The sequence below is a fragment of the Amphiura filiformis genome, chromosome 10 (assembly GCF_039555335.1).
Source record: "Amphiura filiformis chromosome 10, Afil_fr2py, whole genome shotgun sequence".
In the NCBI taxonomy this organism is placed as follows: domain Eukaryota; kingdom Metazoa; phylum Echinodermata; class Ophiuroidea; order Amphilepidida; family Amphiuridae; genus Amphiura; species Amphiura filiformis.
This window is the reverse complement of record NC_092637.1, coordinates 35,718,102-35,737,813: the sequence shown is the minus strand read 5'-3', so window position 1 is coordinate 35,737,813 and position 19,712 is coordinate 35,718,102. Positions and strand designations below refer to the sequence as shown.

The 19,712-nt window shown below is 35.9% G+C and overlaps 2 protein-coding genes across 2 annotated transcripts in view; one reads left to right on the top strand and one right to left on the bottom strand.

Moving 5' to 3' along the window:
• The window catches only part of LOC140162797 (growth factor receptor-bound protein 14-like), a 206,588-nt gene extending 199,694 nt beyond the window's left edge, over positions 1-6,894 (bottom strand). Inside the window, exon 1 of the mRNA XM_072186099.1 lies at positions 6,803-6,894. The gene's annotated coding sequence lies outside the window, so the exon portion shown is untranslated. The remainder of the gene's footprint in view (positions 1-6,802) is intronic.
• A 3,730-nt stretch (positions 6,895-10,624) lies between these two features.
• LOC140162796 (uncharacterized) lies at positions 10,625-18,195 on the top strand. The gene is made up of 3 exons (XM_072186097.1): positions 10,625-10,957; positions 13,983-14,181; positions 17,302-18,195. The coding sequence occupies exons 1-3, from the start codon at positions 10,788-10,790 to the stop codon at positions 17,419-17,421; spliced, it is 489 nt and encodes a 162-aa protein (XP_072042198.1). The 5' UTR covers positions 10,625-10,787; the 3' UTR covers positions 17,422-18,195.
• The last annotated feature ends 1,517 nt before the right edge of the window (positions 18,196-19,712 follow it).

Below are 19,712 nucleotides of genomic sequence, written 5' to 3'. Positions count from 1 at the left end.
AATATGAAAATTGATAATTTGTATTCATGTCATACTCTATTAATGATTTCAAAATGCATTCAAATTCAATGCATTTTGAAATCATTAATAGACTATGACATGAATACAAATTATCAATTTTCATATTAAAAATACAAAACATCTTAATTTTTTTTTTTTTTTTTTTTTTTAGGTCAACCATGAATGATCCTAGCATTTAATCTAGGTCCAGGGACACTACTAAACCGAAAAAAATAAAAACTTAAAAATTTTTATTTTTTTGTTGAAAAAATTCAAAAAAAAAAAAATTCAAAAAAAAAAAAAAAAAAGCGGTCGGGACCAGGGTACACGGTCGGTCGGACGTGGACAAACAAACAATTTTTTTTTTGGGCCTAAATGACGTGTCTGTTCATTGCCCGGCTTTTTAAGTTTGCGTTGAGAGGTAGTTGTAGTAACTACAAACTTTCGAGCCGTGAGTTCCAATTATTGGAACTAGTTGAGAGGAGACTATGCCGTTTTGTTTTTTACTTGATGCATTAAGGGAACTGGAATGGCGTTTATGGCGTTTCGACAGTATTTTTATGGGACATAAGAGCACATCAGACATATCGAATTGCATTCTGTATACGAAGAATGTCATTCTGATATCAAATAATTTTCATTTTATGAAAATCACGGTATAATAAATCTTATGACAAATTAATAAAATTTGATATTTTTCACATTTTTGAGATATAACAGTCCTTGAAGTAAATTTTATAAATTTAATGATAAACTACGCAAAAAAAGTTTCTTTATGGTTAGCAAATTTACCCACTATTAAAATCTAGCAACCAATTTTTGTACGTTTGCTCAATAATCGCATGTGGGTGATTGTCCTGCGCATTTTGACACCTCAATCACTACTCTACGACACTCCTGTGAAAAGATATGAATGTTTAAGTAACACGAGGTCGAAAATGAAAATTGCAAAGAGGCCTATTCAGCGATTTTAGAGCTGATTCACTGATCCAAGACGGTTTCGTTATTCCTGCCTTTTAAATTTTAATTTAAAGCGTTTTCCTTGATGCATGTTGGATAATCCTTTGCTTATTATGCAGATGAATGATCAAAGACAAAGGTGAGTGGGTACTAAGACATTTACGTTTTGAGAGATGGATTTGGAAAAGGGATCAAAACAGGTCATGGTCTGGAAGCAGAAGGAATTGAGACACTAGAACATAACATAACATAGAGCGGCCCTCCAGAAGCCCTGATCTTAATCCCTTGGAGAACCTTTGGGATCAGCACAAGAAACGAGTCAAAAGGAAGATAAAGGCAGATAACGCTGGTGGGATTGCGTGCATCGTTATCAACGAGTGGAGCAGGGGTTGAGCAAGGTAACATTCGGCGCCTCAGGAGTATGAGGCGCCCGCGTGGCTGCTGTAAGGGAAGCCAACGGTGGACACACAAAGTATTGAAAGGCGGGTAAAGAAAGAGATTAATCTCAAGTGAAGTTGGAAGCGGCAGTATGATGCCTGAAATGTACTCAGCAATTAAACAAAAAATGTTATCTGCATGTTTGTTGTTTTTTGTGTTCTTTTATGCTGAAAACTTGAATAGGCCTCTTTGCAATTTTCATTTTTCGACCTCGTGTTACTTAAACATTCATATCTTTTCTCAGGAGTGTAAGTGAGAGTAGTGTTTGAGGTGTCAAAATGTGCAGGACAATCACCTGCATGCGATTATTGAGCAAGCGTACAAAATTATTAAGCTAGATTTTAATAGTGGGTAAATTTCCTAACCATAAAGAAACTTTTTTTGCGTAGTGTATATTCTTAAAGTGTATGTAGCTGGGAGGAAAAGCCGACGATCAATTGAAAATTTTGACCTTTCATATTGAAGATATGGATTTTTTTCCCAAAAGGACCTAATTTTTTTTGTTGTTTTTTGAAAAAAAATGTTTATCTTCAATACAAAAGGTCAAAATTTTCAATTGATCGTCGGTTTTCATCTCACTTCATAACTTCAAATATAAATCATCAGATTTATAAAGTTTACTTGAGTACTGTTAAATATCAAAAATATCAATTTTAATGATTTGCCATAAAATGTGTATTACATTGCAATTTCAAAAATCATAATTATTTGATATCAGAAGGACATTCTTCGTATTCAGAATGCAATTCGATATGTCTGACATGCTCTAGTGTCCCACAATAAATACTGTCCAAACGTTCATACCCCTTCCCTTAAGGGAACTGGAATGAGCGTTTTGAGCATTTTGACAGTATTTTTTGTGGGACATGAGAGCACATCAGACATATCGAATTGCACTCTGAATACAAAGAATGTCTTTCTGATATCAAATAATTTTCATTTTTTGAAAATCACGATATACACTGAAATTTTATGACAAATTATTAAAACTTGATATTTTTCACATTTTTGATATATAACAGTCCTCGAAGTAAATTTTATAAATTTAATGATATATTCTTAAAGTGTATGTAGCTAGAGTTGGGCGACTAAGTCGCCAATAGTCGTTAGTCGCGACTATTACTGATAGTCGCGACTACGACTATTGAAAACCAAAAGTCGACTAATGCAAGTATATTTTTGTGTTAAAAAATTAATTTAAAAGTGCCAGTTATTCGCACCAAAACCAACCAAATACTAACATATAAACTAAGAAAAATGTGAAAAAATGTTAGTCATTGTCTTACCAATAGTAACACTAACCAACAAGTAATCATAATGTCCATAAATCATCATTAAATTGGTGTTATTGACTTGTTGTCGAACTACTTTCCCACAAGATAAAAGCCGTTAAAAAACTCAAATTACTTAGAACTGTCGAACATCTCATTATGATTATAATTTATGCAGCGATAACAGGTGTAGCAGCGTCATAGCGTGCATGTACAGACCCAGGTTGGGTGTTTGTACCAACTACTGAAGGTATGAGATTATTTCAACTTTGGAAAGAAACAGCGAGAACTTCCGAGAAGTGTTTTCCAAAAGGGAAAATTTAGGAAAATATTATTAGATTAGAAGTACTTTTCACGTAATTTCAAAAAGCTATGCTTATTGTGGTAACAGAATATTTAGAAAGCAACAGGAAAATAAACAAATTAGCTGACAAACAGTCGTAATGTTGCAATGCCACCCTGTAGCGACAAATGCAGTAGTCTAGATGAGGTCAGGTGACGTAGGTCGGAGGTGAAAGTTAATCGTACATGCACGATGCAACACGTTCATGAGCATACCATGGAAAATATGCACTGCCGTACCGACATGTTTACATATTTTCATGCACAGCAAAACATGGAAACGAACGAAGATCGCTATTGGAATATTGAAGGTTTGAGAAATTATATGAAGTTTCTTGTGCTGTTGCTGGAAAGTGGCAAGTGAATTTAAATTGAACAGAAAAGTTAGGCCTATATTACAGCATTTTACAGTCAAATATTTGCATCATAAGCGATGCGATACAGTGTAGCAATTTGTATCGCAACAGTGCTGCTTTGTGTAGCAAACTGTGATGCGATGCCGGCAAGCACGGGTCCTGTAATCATGCATTATAAATACTAAATTGCCACCAATCTTTCACCCGATTTTTCAGTCCAATTTTAACCACAGATAGTCGCGACTATAGTCGTAGTCGCGACTATTTGCTGCCAACTAGTCGACTAGGAAAAAAGTGATAGTCGCCCAACTCTATATGTAGCTGGGAGGAAAAACCGATGATCAATTGAAAATTTTGACCTTTCATATTGAAGATATGGATTTTTTTCCCAAAAAGACCTAATTTTTTTTGGTGTTTTGGGAAAAAATCCATATCTTCAATCTGAAAAGGTCAAAATTTTCAATTGATCGTCGACTTTTCATCCACCTACATACACTAAAAGTATAAATCATCAGATTTATAAAGTAGGTATGCCAGGTGAATTAAAGCCCTTGAGTAAAGAAAGCCAACACTGAAAACCTTTTTGTCATAGCACTTTCCGTAGCAAAGTTACATCTAGTCAAAGATTGACTTTCATCAAAAAGATTCTGCTAGCAAAATTCCCCAAAACAGCATTACGGGGGTGTTTCTAGATCTTAGTCTCATGACAATAGCACCTTTTTTTAATGGAACTGCTATCAAAATTTCTCTGAAATTCCATGTGCGAGTCTCTCATCACTAAAAAAAATCATATATTTGGGTCAAGTGAAGTATAGACAACATATTTATAAAGGTTTCCTTGAGCAAGCGGTTCTTTTAAATTTCAATGTAAATTTGTATTGCCGGTTTAGGCCATTTTGACTGACTAGCAAATGTGTTAACTGAGGTTTCCCTGGTCATACCTATATAAAGTTTACTTCAAGTACTGTAAATATCAAAAATATCAATTTTTAATCATTTGCCATAAAATGTGTATTACATTGCGAATTTCAAAAAATCACAATTATTTGACATCAGGCGGACATTCTTCGTATTCAGAATGCAATTCGATATGTCTGATGTGCTCTAATGTCCCACAATAAATACTGTCCAAAGGTTCATACCCACCCCTTAATTAAATGTTTGGCTGAATATTTTTGATGAAAGTCAATCCTTGAGAAAATGTAACTTTGCTACGGAAAGTGCTATGACAAAACGGTTTTCTGTTTTGGCTTTCTTTACTCAAGGGCTTAAATTTGATATATAAAATGATGCAGTTTGATGACAAATTTGAATTTACCTTTCATACCACAAGCGGCTAGGGGACGCAGGGGTAACCTTGTCAATCAAATACTTCATCTATTGTGTCCAATACTTAATCCGATAAGTTATCGATGTATATATATCGATAAAAATAGGTTCAAGATCATGGAATTTAAAAGCTATGGTGGCGCGCTTTAATACTTTACGAGGTGATTCAGCCAGGTACCTGCATGGCAAGTTCAGCACTCAACAACAGGATGTCATCATGGTCATGACTTAATTCTTTATGATTACGATAAAAAATACAATAATAAAAATATAAACAAAATAATGATAATATTATAAGAATATTTATAAGGTAGGCCTATATAAGATTTCTTTATTAAAGAAATTAAACATTTTTTTATTATAGGCCTAAATATGAATTCGTAATGGTAACGTTTTTACATTATAACATCCGCACAAACAGCATGACTTAAGGTCTAACTTGAAAACCTAAGACGAATATGTGTAATAATTAATAAAATAAACAATACCAATTCAATTTAGCAGAAAAATGTTATATTAAAATGCGCTTTGCGATTTTTAATTTGGTTAAAACTCAGCACTTTAATAATTCTCAAAATTGTTCATACAAATGGGAATGCGTCTTTTGAGTAGGCCTAATACGTATTTATTAGTATTATAGTTTTGCAATATTATTTTTGTTATTTTATTGTGTTATTCAATTTTGAATTATGTTCAATTATCCCAGCAAACACAAAATGTTTTCGAGTTTTCAACATCATTCGCAAAAGGTTAGGAAAGTTGCCAGAAAATGTTTAAATGTCGGGTTATATAAGTTAAGGGTATATAAAGGGAATAAAACTTTTTCATAAAATTCAACAACAAAAATTCGATAACTTATTGCAAATATTTTCAAACATATCATTATTTAAATGGTGACAAAATATTTGGCAAAAAATGTTTGCAGAAAATATTTGTCAATAACATTTTGAAAACATTAAAAAATATTTTTGTAGTGTGTTTCCATACAAAAGCGTTTTAAAATGTTTTCATGACATTTAATTATGTTATTAAAAGCGTTCTTACTAAAACCAAAACCCAAAAATATAGGCCTAACCTGTTTAAAAGCGTTTTCAAAACAAGATGATTTTCATTATTATTATCAATTTTATTTCATTTCAAATTGTAATATTTTAAAGGAGGATTTCGTGATCCTAGCATCCTCTTTTTATGACATTTTTCAGTAGATATCCATGAGAAAAGCTTATTTCCAAAATTTCAGTTGATTCCGATTTTGCGTTTTGCGAGTTATGCATGATTATGTGTATTACACTGCTCCATAGACAATGTGTTGTAATTTCGTTCTGGTGCACCAGAAGCGAAATTCAAATTTAGCGATATTTTTGCTAAAGCGAATTAATCTGCAAGAAATATTTGTATGCGGTACATAAACATTATGTAGCCAGAGGTAGTGGTGTAAAAATCTCAACTTTTTTTGGGAAAAGTGGGGGGATGAGGCTGTGGATCACGAAATGCCTCTTTAAATTTAAATTTTAACTTTTATTCCATTCATTCATTCATTCATTCATGGTTTATTAAAAGAAACGGTAGCAGCTAAAAGCTGAATTGCTGTGAAATTTACAATCATTAAAAAACAACAAAAAGCATGACATAGATTTAAATATCAGAAAATATCACTTAGGCGGGTACTACACCCCCGATAAACCCGTGTCCACTCTCGCATCCCTCCCAAAAACCAACAACACAGTGGCAACAAAAGTCATGCACATCACAGGGGCAAGGAATCCAACCACCACACCGGAATCTCAGTGACCCAAGACAAGCGGTCCGTTATTCATGATAAGAAACAAGGTACCGATAGGATGTACCCTGTTTCCCATCATATACACTGAACCGCCCGTCCCGAGCCACCGAAACCCCAGTGCAGCAATTGGACTCCCCGCCCCAACAACATACACAACCCCCGCCACCAGTGTGCTACTACTTTCTGAGACAAATGCAAAAATAGTCACAAAATTAACCACAGGGGTGCAGTAAAGTTGTTTTCTTTAAACTTCCGTGGTCGTGCCTGTGCAAGTCAACAATTCTGTCATTTACTTATCATGGATTTTTAAAGCATTTACTCACCATTTTTCAACAAGAGACAAATGCATGTCGGCTGTCTGTGCACGCTGACATCTTGGGAGATTTGTTTATAAGTTGCCAGTTCCTTATCATGCATGGACTAAAATTCCCTGTAAAAATCCAGGTAAAAATCCCTATAATTATGTGGTGGCGCCATAACCCGTGTCTTCATGGTCAGTGGTCAGACTAGAAGTGTGTGGACTAGAAAGTGGCTCGTGATTCGAAATGTTGAATGATAAAACCTCAGTAACTATGAAGGGGCTGAATACATTGGCGGCGCATTTTCTTGCCCCTCCCCCAGTTTTGAGGCAAAACTTCTAAAATTATGTAACTGTTTTGCGGCAATTTTGCGCACAATTTGTTGATTTTGCCCCCCCATAGTCCACTCCCCCATGCCCCCGCCCAACGGTTTCCATAAAATACAAACTTTGTAATGATATCCAATTTAAAGGAGTATTTCGTGATCCTAGCATCCTCTTTTTATGACATTTTTCAGTACATATCCACGAAAAAAGCATATTCCCAAAATTTCAGTTGATTCCGATATTGCGTTTGCGAGTTATGCATGATTATGTATTACACATGATGCAGTCATGTCTACAGTAGAATTCATCTCGACCTTTGCAGGACTTAAACCCCATTAAAAGCTATTAAACCAAGATAACACTCATTGAAACAGCTCAACTGATTAAATCGGATCGGTTGTGCACAAGTGTCTGTTTTACATGTGCGATATCGCAATAAAGCTGGTATTATAGCTTCAGTTGGGTAACCGATTATAAAGGAAACGAAAGGAAACAATGGTATGTGTACCTTTGTTCACGAAATGAGACAATGGCGTGCTTTTTGTAAACCAGCATTCTTGAAAATGAGCAACATAATGATTGTTGACTTAACACAGTTTGGAAATAATTTCTTCATATTTTTGGTGTTATTTGTCGTTTACATATCCTTCCTAAAACACAAAAGTGCGACCCTCTCCAAACACCTAAATTAGCTAAAAATTTAGGACATGTTACAAAACTAGGCCTATATTTTCTAGAATTTCATAGAATAATTTAAATGTAGCTTGTACCGTTTTTTGTGGCATCCTTCAGAAGTGAGCGGTCCGATACCAATATTTTCGGTCAAATCTCCATTCAATTAACACGGGGAGTTGGCTAGCAATGCCTTACCCTCACTCATATTTTACAAAAGTGCGACCATTTCTGAACATCTAACCTAGCTGTAATTTTAGGTCATGTTAGAGAAATATATTTGCTAGAAGTTTGGAGAATAAATTAAATATTGGCTGGTTATTTTTCACACAGTGATGTTAACTAGGCAAGTGTCCATTCTTCCAACATACATCATTTGTAGAGGTCACGCGTCAATGGTGAGAGCACTGTGTATTGTGTATAGGAAAACGGACAGTAACTGCAGTATGACTGCTCCACAGACAATACGTTGTAATTTCGTTCTGGTGCACCAGAACGAAATTCAAATTTCACGATATCTTGGCTAAACGAATTAATCTGCAAGAAATATTTTGTACATAAACATTATGTAGCCAGAGGTTTCCAGTGATATAAAAATCTCAACTTTTTTTGAAAAAAGTGGGGGGATGAGGCTGTGGATCACGAAATGCCCTCAAGCCTTTCTTCAAAATATATATATGAAAACCTCTGTGTTGCTGTCACTATCCGACACAAAGGTTTTCGAATTTATCCTGTTTTGAAGAAAGGGCTAGCCTATGGTCGTCTATCATTACAAAATCTTACTTTTTCTCAGTCTTGGGGATATTTTAAATGACTTAGAAATTAAATCGGGGTCGGACCGTCCTCATGAAGCCGAAGATTTCTTAGGTTCTCTCTGTCACAGTATTATTCCTCTTTATTTTTTATGAGCAACTCAGCAAAGAATTTACATAATAAAAGTTGGTGCAACTTAAAATTTAAGGGGTCCACGAAGTTTTGATGGGACTTGTTGCTCAGTTTCAACTTGTAATAGGGGTCCAAACCAAAGTAACTTGTGTCCCCGGACACGCAGACTTAACTTAAGAAAACGACCCCTGCCGCAGAAGGGGCCACTTCAAGGGGAAAAAACAACTTAAATAAAATGGCCGCGAAGCAGCCATCGTGTCGCACTTTCGCGACGCAGCTCGCGGTGCAGGGGATGTCGAGGATGCATGATGGATGTGCCCCTCAGAAGTGAGAAACTCAGTTCTGCAAAATGAAGACCTAATTGAAGCCATTTTGTTTGGTGGACCATTTTGACATCGACAATATTGTGTAAAATTTTAGTTTGAAAAAGCCGCACTGACTAATGAGGACCAATTGAAGCGATTCGTGGACATTATCATTGTTATTGTATAAATAAGTGCTGGGTTTCCAAAGTAGAAGCGAAAATGGCCCTTCTTTATATAAACGCAGGGGGTTATCTGATCCATTTTTCCCGCTATTATTACTGCATGATACTCATGAATGATACTAGGGCCTATCATATCTAGGCCTATAGTATAATCTCCACCGTTTACCATGTGTACTAATCACTCCCGTTAACCGCTCCCGTTTACTCAACTAGCACAAAGCGCGGGTTTCCCGCTAGTATATCATTTCAATTCCAATCCAATTCAATTCATGCCCAAGCCAAATCATTCTTATTCCAATTCAATTCCAACGCATTCAATCAGTTCAAATTCAATTCAAATTTCAACCATTCAAAATGATTTCAATCAGTGGCACCGGAACCGGGCGGGGGGAATGATTTTGGTGGCTATGGACAAGTAGGCCTACCCCAGGCAAGTACCAATTTGCCCCACCCCAATAACTTGGGCCAGGTGCCATGACATTGGGCCCGGCCCCCTAATAGTCCTCTGCAATCCACTTCAATTCTTCATTAATTACTCATTATTATTGCAATTCCAATCCAATTAAATTCATGAATAAACCAAATAATTTTATTCCAATTCAATTCCAAGGCATTGAAATGGTAATCACCTAAAATTCATTTCAATTTCAATCGGGTCCGCATAGTGCACGATTTGTTTTGGGAGGTGGGGGTTGTGGACGCTGATTTTGAAAAAGGCAACTTTTTCAAGTGGCGATTTTGTGTTAGTGGACTTTCTTCTCAGAATTTTGACCAAAAAAGCGTAAAAAACCTGATAAGCCTATCGCAAATTGTGATATTTTGGGACTTTTTGTATACTTTTGCAAAAGAAATGCAACCCCGCGCTCCTGCTTACGGGCCTGAATTCAATTCAAATTTCATCAACATTTGGCCTAAAAATGTTTGATTGGCGTAATCCCACTGACCTGCCCTAAAAATTAGGCCCCCGATTTAATAGGCCCGACACTAGACTTTTTTTGTTTGCAATAAAATAAATAATAAATTTAAAAAAAAGTAAATAAAGAATTAAATTTAAAAAAAAAGAAGAAAAATGTTCCCAAGGTCTTTAGCAAACGCGATTTTACAGCTTTAAAATTAGAAAAATCAAACTTTTTTTTAGGCCTAAACCATGAAAACAGGAATGTCAACCCAAAATATTTCATCTAAAACCTTCCCTGTATGCTTTGCGTAGAGTGTTGCCAAATCTCTTAAGTGCAGTGATAACGCATAATTGGGCGATTTCTTGCGATTTTTGCAACGCATTATTTAATCTCTTTCTTCATTATTTTGTATATTCTTGTATTTGTATGCATACAAAAATTCAAAAATAAAATGCGTTACCAAGTTTATATAGTTGGACTTTCTACTTTGCCTTGATGAAAATTGTATGCAAAAGTTGTGCGGTTTGTTGGTATTTACATGCCGCGCTGTGCTTGCTGCTGAATCCTGTATACATGACAATGAACAGCACGGATCTCAGCTGTAAGCTTAAAATTGGGCATGTTTATCGCTCTGTGTATCGCTCAAATTAACTCCATAGGTAGAAATCAGCCACGAACAAGAATCGAAAAGTAATTCTCATGATTCTAGTCACATTAAATTAAGTTATTAACAACAAAACATGGCCCACCGATCGAATTTTCCTCCACCAAATCCGTACTCACGAGGAATGCCTGGGACAGGATATCGCAGCCAATCTCCCCGACAACATTCCCCAGCAGGTGGCGCAGGCATGCATGGGTTTTCTGGCTCACCAAGAGGCAGAGGAGGAGGCCAATATTACAGTCCTAGGTAAGATTTTGAAATAGCTTGTTTTCTTGTCACTTCACTAGTCCGAATAATAATCAGACTCAGAACTGTCAAACTTTCGGATCGTCAGGAGTAGCTCTGACTTCTTATCAGGACAAAGTACCTAAGAATGAGACATGTAGGCCGCCCCTTGCCTACTGATGGCTCTGAACTGCTGAACAGAGGCTGTTCAATGAAGACTGCCCCAAGGGCCTTGTCAGAGAACAAGCAGATCTCCCCTATCTGTAAAATTTTAAAGGTTTTGGTGGCTTCCTTTGAAAAGAGCCGTTCACTGAAGACTGCCCCTTGGCTAGTACAGAAAACAAGTAGATCTCGCCTATCTGCTATTTAAAAGAAACAAAACAATACAACCTGCCGGTCAACATCCTAACACTTGGGTGGGAGTGGCGAAAGAATGGTGACTTTCCTCAAAATACAGTTCACAATGAAAGTAGTAGGGAACTTAGTACATCTGAAAATGCTATCTTTTAAAGCAAAAGGAGGTTGGTGGGAGTGGATGAGTGTGTGTATGTTTTTCCCTTGGGATAGGCCTACTATTTTAGTCACAATTTGTAGGCTAGTGACATCACTCTGTATGTAAACATAATGTACCGTACCAAATTTTACAAATTACTCTTCAGAAGAGTTAAATATCATACAATGTAGGGCCTACATGTATTCTTCATGCACATTAGTACCCCCCCATGTGGCCCCTCCCGCATACCGAAGGGGGGAGGGGCAAAAATTTGATTAATCATTGCTTTTATATTGCGCATATCAATTTCAGGTACCGTATATGTTATTAGGCAAAAAAAAACTTTGAAGAATGTTTCTCATATATATAGGAAAGTGAACATTAAACCACTTTTTTAGGATTGAAGGAAGCATTTTTTCAAAAAAGTTTAAAACAGGTTTTTATGTCAAAAATGGTCTCTTTTGGGGTGCTAAATCTGCTAAAATCGCCTGGGCTTAGGTACATACAATGTATATCTATCTAATTTACATATTTTACGGTATAATTTTGAGAAAACAAGCCAAGATAACAGCCTTGAAGAATATTACATGTACCGGTACAGTGGAAACTCGTTAATACGAGATCGCTTAATGCGAGAAACCGCTTACTATGAACAGAAACTTGTGGTCCCGATTTTCCCCTATTAATTACTGTACAAAATAAACTGTTTGATACAAGGTAAATAACACGAAATCCGCATTTATACGAGCACTTACTGTCAGTCAAAGCTTTTGTTTTCTATTGTTTTTATGACGGATAAAACAAGCTAATTTCCCAAGGTAAATTTATGATGTAAATCATGTCAGAAGTTGACAAAATACTCGCTCGAAAACTCAAAGCATAACTTCAGGTGCAACTGCACTCTTGTACGTACAAATCAGGGCAAAAGGACATTCGAGTAGGCTACACTCGCTACAAAAATCCCAGACAGCACTTTAGTGGCAAATGAGGATTCCCTTTCTTATTTTTAGATGTTATCAAGTCATAACGAAATTTGCCATAAAAGGTCAATTATTGCTGACGACATATCAGACTAGCCAATCGCAAACTCGGAAGTCCGCCCTTGGATCGAAAGTGGGAAAGGCATGTTTACTAGCTGCTGAAAGTAGGGGAAATCCCGATATCGCCGTATAATTGTTTTATTTGTTTACGATATTCAGCTTGAGAAATCATCTAAATTTCATCAGAAAACACTGTGAGAAAAATGCCTCTTACCGAAAATCAAAAACGAATATTAGCCTATCAAACCGATTGAGGGAATTTTGAACTGTGACATTGCTCGGAGGCTGCAAATCTAGTATAAAATAATAAAGACGGCTATGCAAGCTTAAATGCAGATTCGACCAGTGAAGTTTTGCCCGGGATGCTTGTACAGCCCTGAGCCGACTTTAGGCTTAAACACATGCAGTCTTCCAACACATTTTTGCACCTGACTTTTAAAACAAACTCCGCTTAATACGAGCTAAACATGCCGACCCCGGCTATCTCGTAATGACTTGTATTAACGAGTTTCCACTGTATAATAGATATTCTTCAAGGCTGTTTACTAGAGCTCAATTGTTTTTTGTTAAATGATGTTGATAATGATACTACTCCCTATTCCAGAAAAATACAGTTATTTTTTTTTTTTTTATAAATATTATCCTGTTTTACCAAATGAAACATAGCTAAATCCTAATCCTTTAGTTAGTGCTACAATGTAACTAGCAATAAAAATCATAATTTAATATTTGGCCAAAGGCCAAAGACTTGTACTAAGACTAATTTCAGTTTATCCATTCTAATTTTTGGAAAAGACTTGTTTCATTCTTATATAACCAACCATTTAAGGGTAGACGAGGTATTGTTGGTCGAATCAACCTAAAAAATCGATTTTCATTATCTAGATCAATATATTATTGAAAATTAACACCTTGATGTTTTGCAAAAGTTCATTCTACAAATCGTATAATTTGCAAACTTGTTCAATTTATTGTTGTTAATGAGTTATGTACGTTTTACAAAAGTGTTGTTGTTTCAGCTCTCTTTACAACGTAACTCAAGAACCGCAGCACCTATAAAAGTATATCTGTGATATTTTAATTCTTCTGCACGCTCGCTATGAATTGAGCAATGCAGTTTTTGCCAAAGCTCACTACCATTCGTAAGATGCTGTGAACTACCAAATCACAACAGTTTAAAATAATTAATAACCTTAATGAAAGTAATGTCACAAAAAAATGAAAATTAGAGCAAAATTTCGGCATATACTCAATATTTTGAATGCTTAAGACTTGTTCCAGGTCTGTGATTTTTGTGACTCGATTGTCAGAAAATATGCCGAAAATGCATGTTTTGGCTCTTTTTTTCAAGAAATTAGTAAAATAGTGAAATTTTTCTTTTATCACCAGTTAGGATCATTGCGCTATGTTTCATTTTAATCCCAAAAAAATTAGTGCTGTATTTTTCTGGAATGGGGAGTAGTTACGATTTAGTATGACTAAATTCTTTACTGCATAAATTTCCTCTTTGCAGAGGGTTTTCACCAAATCGAGGCCCCTCACCACAACATATGCATCATGGTAGAGGCAGTGGGCAATTCTCACCATCAAATTATCAACAGTCTCCGTACACACCTGGTTCTAATCAACAGTTCTATCAACAGTGGGAAGGGGGAAACAGGGGAAGAGGAGGAAGAGGACGAGGAGGAGGAGGAGGGTATAGGAGCCCTAGAGTAAGTACTACAGTGGAAACTCATTAACACAAAGTTGTGCAGAATTCAAATTTTACTTCTTGTTATCAGGAGTTCATGTTATCCAGTTCTAATAATAGGGATGACCACTGTTAATACAGTTTCCACTAGAACGATTTTTCATTTACTGTGTGCGTGCACTCACACACGTATTGTCTATGGAGAAAGTGATCGATACAAGAAATCCCAGGCCTGTTAAATGGCGCACATACTTGTTTTGATCCAAATGTGGGCCTATATCAGGGTGTTTCAAGAAATTCCTGATTCCACCAGAAAACATTAACCAAACTTTTTCCTGTTTGGTCAGTAAATAGAGAGGACCTTCCTTCATGAAGAGATCAACTTTTTTTAATGAAAAATTTAATGAGATGAGAACTACAACAGGTTGAAGTAACACCATTCCGTGCATCAGGTGTTCAAACGCAATTATCTCCGAATTTGGAGTGAATCAGACAAGCAAACTTACATACTCATAAAATTTAACTATTTTTGAAGACAAAATGTGCAGGATGTTAAGAAATTTAAGAATGTTTAAGCCTACATGCCCATCTCAAATCTTTTACTTCCCGTGCACTACTCACTACCTAGTCTGTGTTACAGACCGTGTACCTATATCCATAGGGAGAGAAACTACTGGGAACCACACACTCTCGGAAACCATAGTGGGCACATGCACACACAGTGTATTGCTCAATGTAGTAAAGATAACCTTTGAGTTGGAGCAAATTTCTCAAAATTGGTAGTGATTAATGTTACCAAACTTATGCCATGATGAAATATAATAATTTTTGAAGATAAAATGTGCTGACCTTAAAAGATTGAACAATGTTTAAGACCACCGCTATTCATTTGAAATAATGCACTTATTGTTCATCTCCTCTATGGAGATATTTTCCATGGCGGCCATCTATGATCATGCTTGAGGTTTCACCAAACAAACCATGGGTTTTGAGGTCTTATATTTTTTGTTGTATGTCAACAAAATCGATTAAATTTTCAGGATGATCTTATTTTCATGTTGTTATAAGCAAATATAATGTTCCAGATAACGCTAGTTAATAAATACATTAAGAAAAAGTACCTTAAAGTTGCACTTTCTGTTAGTATTCCTTTTGGACTTTAACTTTTTAACATGTTCTAGCAGCCCTATATAAAACCGTGACACTCGAAAGGCCATATCTCTGGAATGAAACGTCCGATTAAGATTATTTAAACGCCAAAATGTTTCTTTCATCAATTCCAAGCCAATAAGTTAGGTCTGAATCAATTTAAATGTACTTCAATTTTTAGTGGACATGCCTACTAATAACATGTGAAATGTATGCTTGGGAATATGTAAAACATACTTCTTGTTATCAGGAACTTCATGTTAAGAGGGTTCGTGTTAACGAGTTGCCACTGTATACACTCCATTAATATATGGTGTTCTTGTTCATTGATTGGTGGTTGGAGTGCAGTTGGTATTGCCCAAGGGATTGTTTGTTACATTAATAATATTTTATATTAGCCCGACACCTCTTGCATATTAAGATAGGTAGATATATTTGTGATCAGTACAGGCCTCGAAATAAGCCAGAATTTCAGAGGGCCATTTGAACCCTCAATCTAAAATGTTTGAGGGCCCTCAAAATTTTTTATGGGCCCGAATTTGATCCTCTCAGCAATAAGTGCTATCCCTGCATGCATTGTAGTGGATCTAAAGAGTAAACATACAAAACTGAAAATAACTAAGACCACTCAGATATTGGTTCATGTGGATAGCTAATTAATTAAATCATTGAGTTTCTTTTTTAAACAAAGCGAGTAAACTTTGAACGTGAAGTAGTTTGTATGTTTTTACTGCGGAACAAGCAATTTTGTTATTTTTACAGCAAGCAATGTTGGGATATACCCCATAGCTGTTATGACACAACAGTATGAATCATGTGAATAGGTATGAATAGGTTTTATATGGTTCACATGGCTTGAAAGAAGTTGGTTATATGGATACTTAATAAAAGAAGATTCAAAAGGCCAACCAAAAAATATGATGTGTCTGACCAAAATATAACTGTTTAAGGGTAGGCGAGGTATTGTTGGTTGAAGCAACCTAAAAATCGATTTTCATTATATAGATCAATATATTATTGAAAATTAACACCTTGATGTTTTGCAAAAGTTCATTCTACAAATTGTATACTTTGCAAACTTGCTTAATTTATTGTTGTTAAATAGTTATATACGTTTTACAAAAGTGTTGTTGTTTCAGCCCTCTTTACAACATAACTCAAGAACCACATCACCTATAAAAGTATATCTGTGATATTTTAATTCTTCTACACGCTCGCTATGAATTGAGCAATGCAGTTTTTGCCAAAGCTCACTACATTGTACCATTCGTAAGATGCTGTGAACTACCAAATCACAACAGTTTAAAATAATTAATAACCTTAATGTGATAGGCCTATAATAAATGTTCCAAACTGAGTGTGATATATGCTTGGAATACAGGTAAATTTAATATAAATATCAGCAAAGGAACAAAGCACAAATGTCTTTGTAATACTAATATCAATAATATAATGTAGGGTACATAAAAAGGCTTATATTGAAAGTTATTGTGTCCAATTTTTTACGAAAACCATAATGTTATGTTATTATGGCTAGCTGTTGCCGCGGAATGCCGCCCAGTCGATTGGTTGTATGAATGCAACTCCATTTACCTCTTACGGTGTATATATGTAATAACCAAAAACTTAAAATGAGGTGTCAGGTCACTTTAAAAGTACTATAATAGTGCTCAAGTATCAAAGTTTGAATTATGTAGACCTGTCTGCACACACTATTGTGATTTGTTCAAAGATTACTTGATGTTCAATTTTAGTATGGCGTCATCAAGGCACAGGCATGGGGTATCCAGAACAATTGGCTTCAGTGCGTAGGGTTATTTATTTCTGTTGTATGTACCGTACTTGTAAAATTTGACCACCTTCATGTTTTAAATGTCAGCTTTGCTTTCACATTAATGATTGCTCCAAAACTGCTAAATATTTCATGGTGAGCTGGTTAGCAAATCACTCTTCCCACAAATTTCATATGCCATGTTTTCGTTCATGTTAACAGGGTAGAGGTTCACACGGTGGTGGAGGCAGTGCAAGCGTTGAGCAGTACTACAAACACTCTATGGTGGAGGATCCTTGGAGGACTCTAGCAAACTCACAATCAGGGACAGCAGGGACATAGCTGTGCTGTTTTAAGGTTTGTGGGTTGAGTGAATCAGTGGAGGGAGGTTGGATAGTGAACACATGTATAAGAACAGGCCAGAACAGCTGCAGCTCTATCAATCCAAGGTTTGTTCACATTGAGAGAATCTGAGGCGGACTCTATAGCAAACTTTTGAGATTCATCCGGAACGACAGCTATGCAGCTTTGCCAATCAAGATTTGTGCATGTTGGGAAGGTTTGTGGCGGGCTTTAATTAATTGCAACATCACAACCACAGTCCAAGACCGAAGCTACACATAACTCCTACCATTGCCAACCCAATGTTTGTGTTTACAGACCTGTCTATTGTTGTGAAACTGTGGCCATCACTTGTGGTCCTCACTTTTTCCAAGATTTTCAACATGATGATCACAAAAGCAAATAGGTCTTGACAAAAGCTAAGCATTGTACAAAGTGCAATAATATGTGGGCATACATGTAATGGAAGTTTAGTGGCAGTGAAGACAAACCACCACATGTACATGCAATGTCTAACAAATGAAATCATCAATTGGCTGAATAATTAGGTCTGAAACATTGATGAGCAAAGGCTGGGAATGACTAATTGAATGCAATGAACAAATGGACAAATTGCAAAGTTTCTCAATGCCTTGAAAACTTACCTCATGCCATCCTATATAAGTGACATAAGAGAATGTATGTACCAAAGCATGGTTTTTTGATTAGTATCAGGCCATGTTGTCAGGTACTGGGTCTTTTATTGTCTTGAAATGTGTATACCGTATTGTTTGTAATAAATTCCATGCTATATCGTGTGAGTAAGCTTAAAACTGGCATCAGTCAGTCAGTCTTGTCAGGGACGATCGGTAAATTGCAAGGACAAAACCTGTTATGACTTACACTTCCATCCATTCCATTGCCTAATTATGGTAGAATTTCACTAGATTCTTGCTTGATGATGTACTTACGGGTGTAATTTCGATGTATTTACCACAAAAATGATATTTTCAATGGGTGTTGCCATTAATATAGCCCAATTTAACCCAATTTTAAAGTTTTTTTCACTGACAATTCACCTTCAATAAACAGCCCCCTTTTGGAAAAATGCAACGCCCCCGGGGCGTTTATTGCAAACAATACGGTAAGTTATAGTTCTTGTTACACTTTGTGGCCGCATTGAATTGAACACATTTGAACAGTAACAGATAACATGTGACTGTGAAACTGAATACTAACATAGTTCAAATTTTGAACTTCCTAGATAGTCTATATATTTACCTCCACTCAGCAGCACTAGCTTTTGAAGTTCAGCGTGTTCTATGTTAGCTTATCGTTACTTGGCATGTGGACACACTTTTACCTGCACGATCAAAGTGGCGCATATGCACACATAAAAGACAACGCTAAGCCAACACAGCACACGCTGAACTTCAAAGCTAGTGCCGTTGAATGGAGGTAGATATATAGACTATACAGGCTTTTGCAAAGACCTTTCGCACTGCTGCCAACTGATCACATTTAAAAACAATGCGATGCTATGCAGATTGATCGGTGAATGAGGTGCTGATGTGATGATGACGTGATTCAATTTGCCTATCAGAACCTGAGTTCATATTTACGCCATAAACTGTGCCAAATCGGGCACTGCAAAAGGTCTTTGCAAATGGGTGTAATAATAAGCATACAAAAAGTGACACATTCTAATTCACTCAGGCTAATGTCAGCAATATTGTACATGTATATTGAGTGGCATGCTGACCAGAAATTACTCAAGAATTTTATAGCAACATAACTTTTTTAACTTTGTAAGATTTTGAACCTCTGAATGCCTGGAATTTTACAGCAGTTAACTTTTAAAACTTTTTAGAATTTTTAGTATGTGAAGAACTATTAAGATTTTTTAAAATCTGAAGAACTATGAACTTTGTTTTTTAATTAAATTTAATTTGAAGAAAAAGTGATGTACACTGTAAAGATAAAAATAAAATTAATTGATTTGGTATGAAAACAATACTTATTTGATCATAATTTTACTGCTGTTGTTTGGTCACTCATCGTGCCTGTGTTTATGTCATAATCTAGCCATGGGGATAAGTGATTTACTTTTTAAATTTGATTTAACGCCATATTGTAACATTTGCTGAGGAGGACAACCTTTTTTACACAATTGTAATGTACTTTAGTAAACTAGTATAACCTGCAAAATCCAGGCTTTGGGTGCTGTAGTTGTGACAAAATCCGAGATTTGGTATAAAACATGAAATAATGTTTAACTGTTACAATAGAAATAGTAGTCCAACAGGTACGCG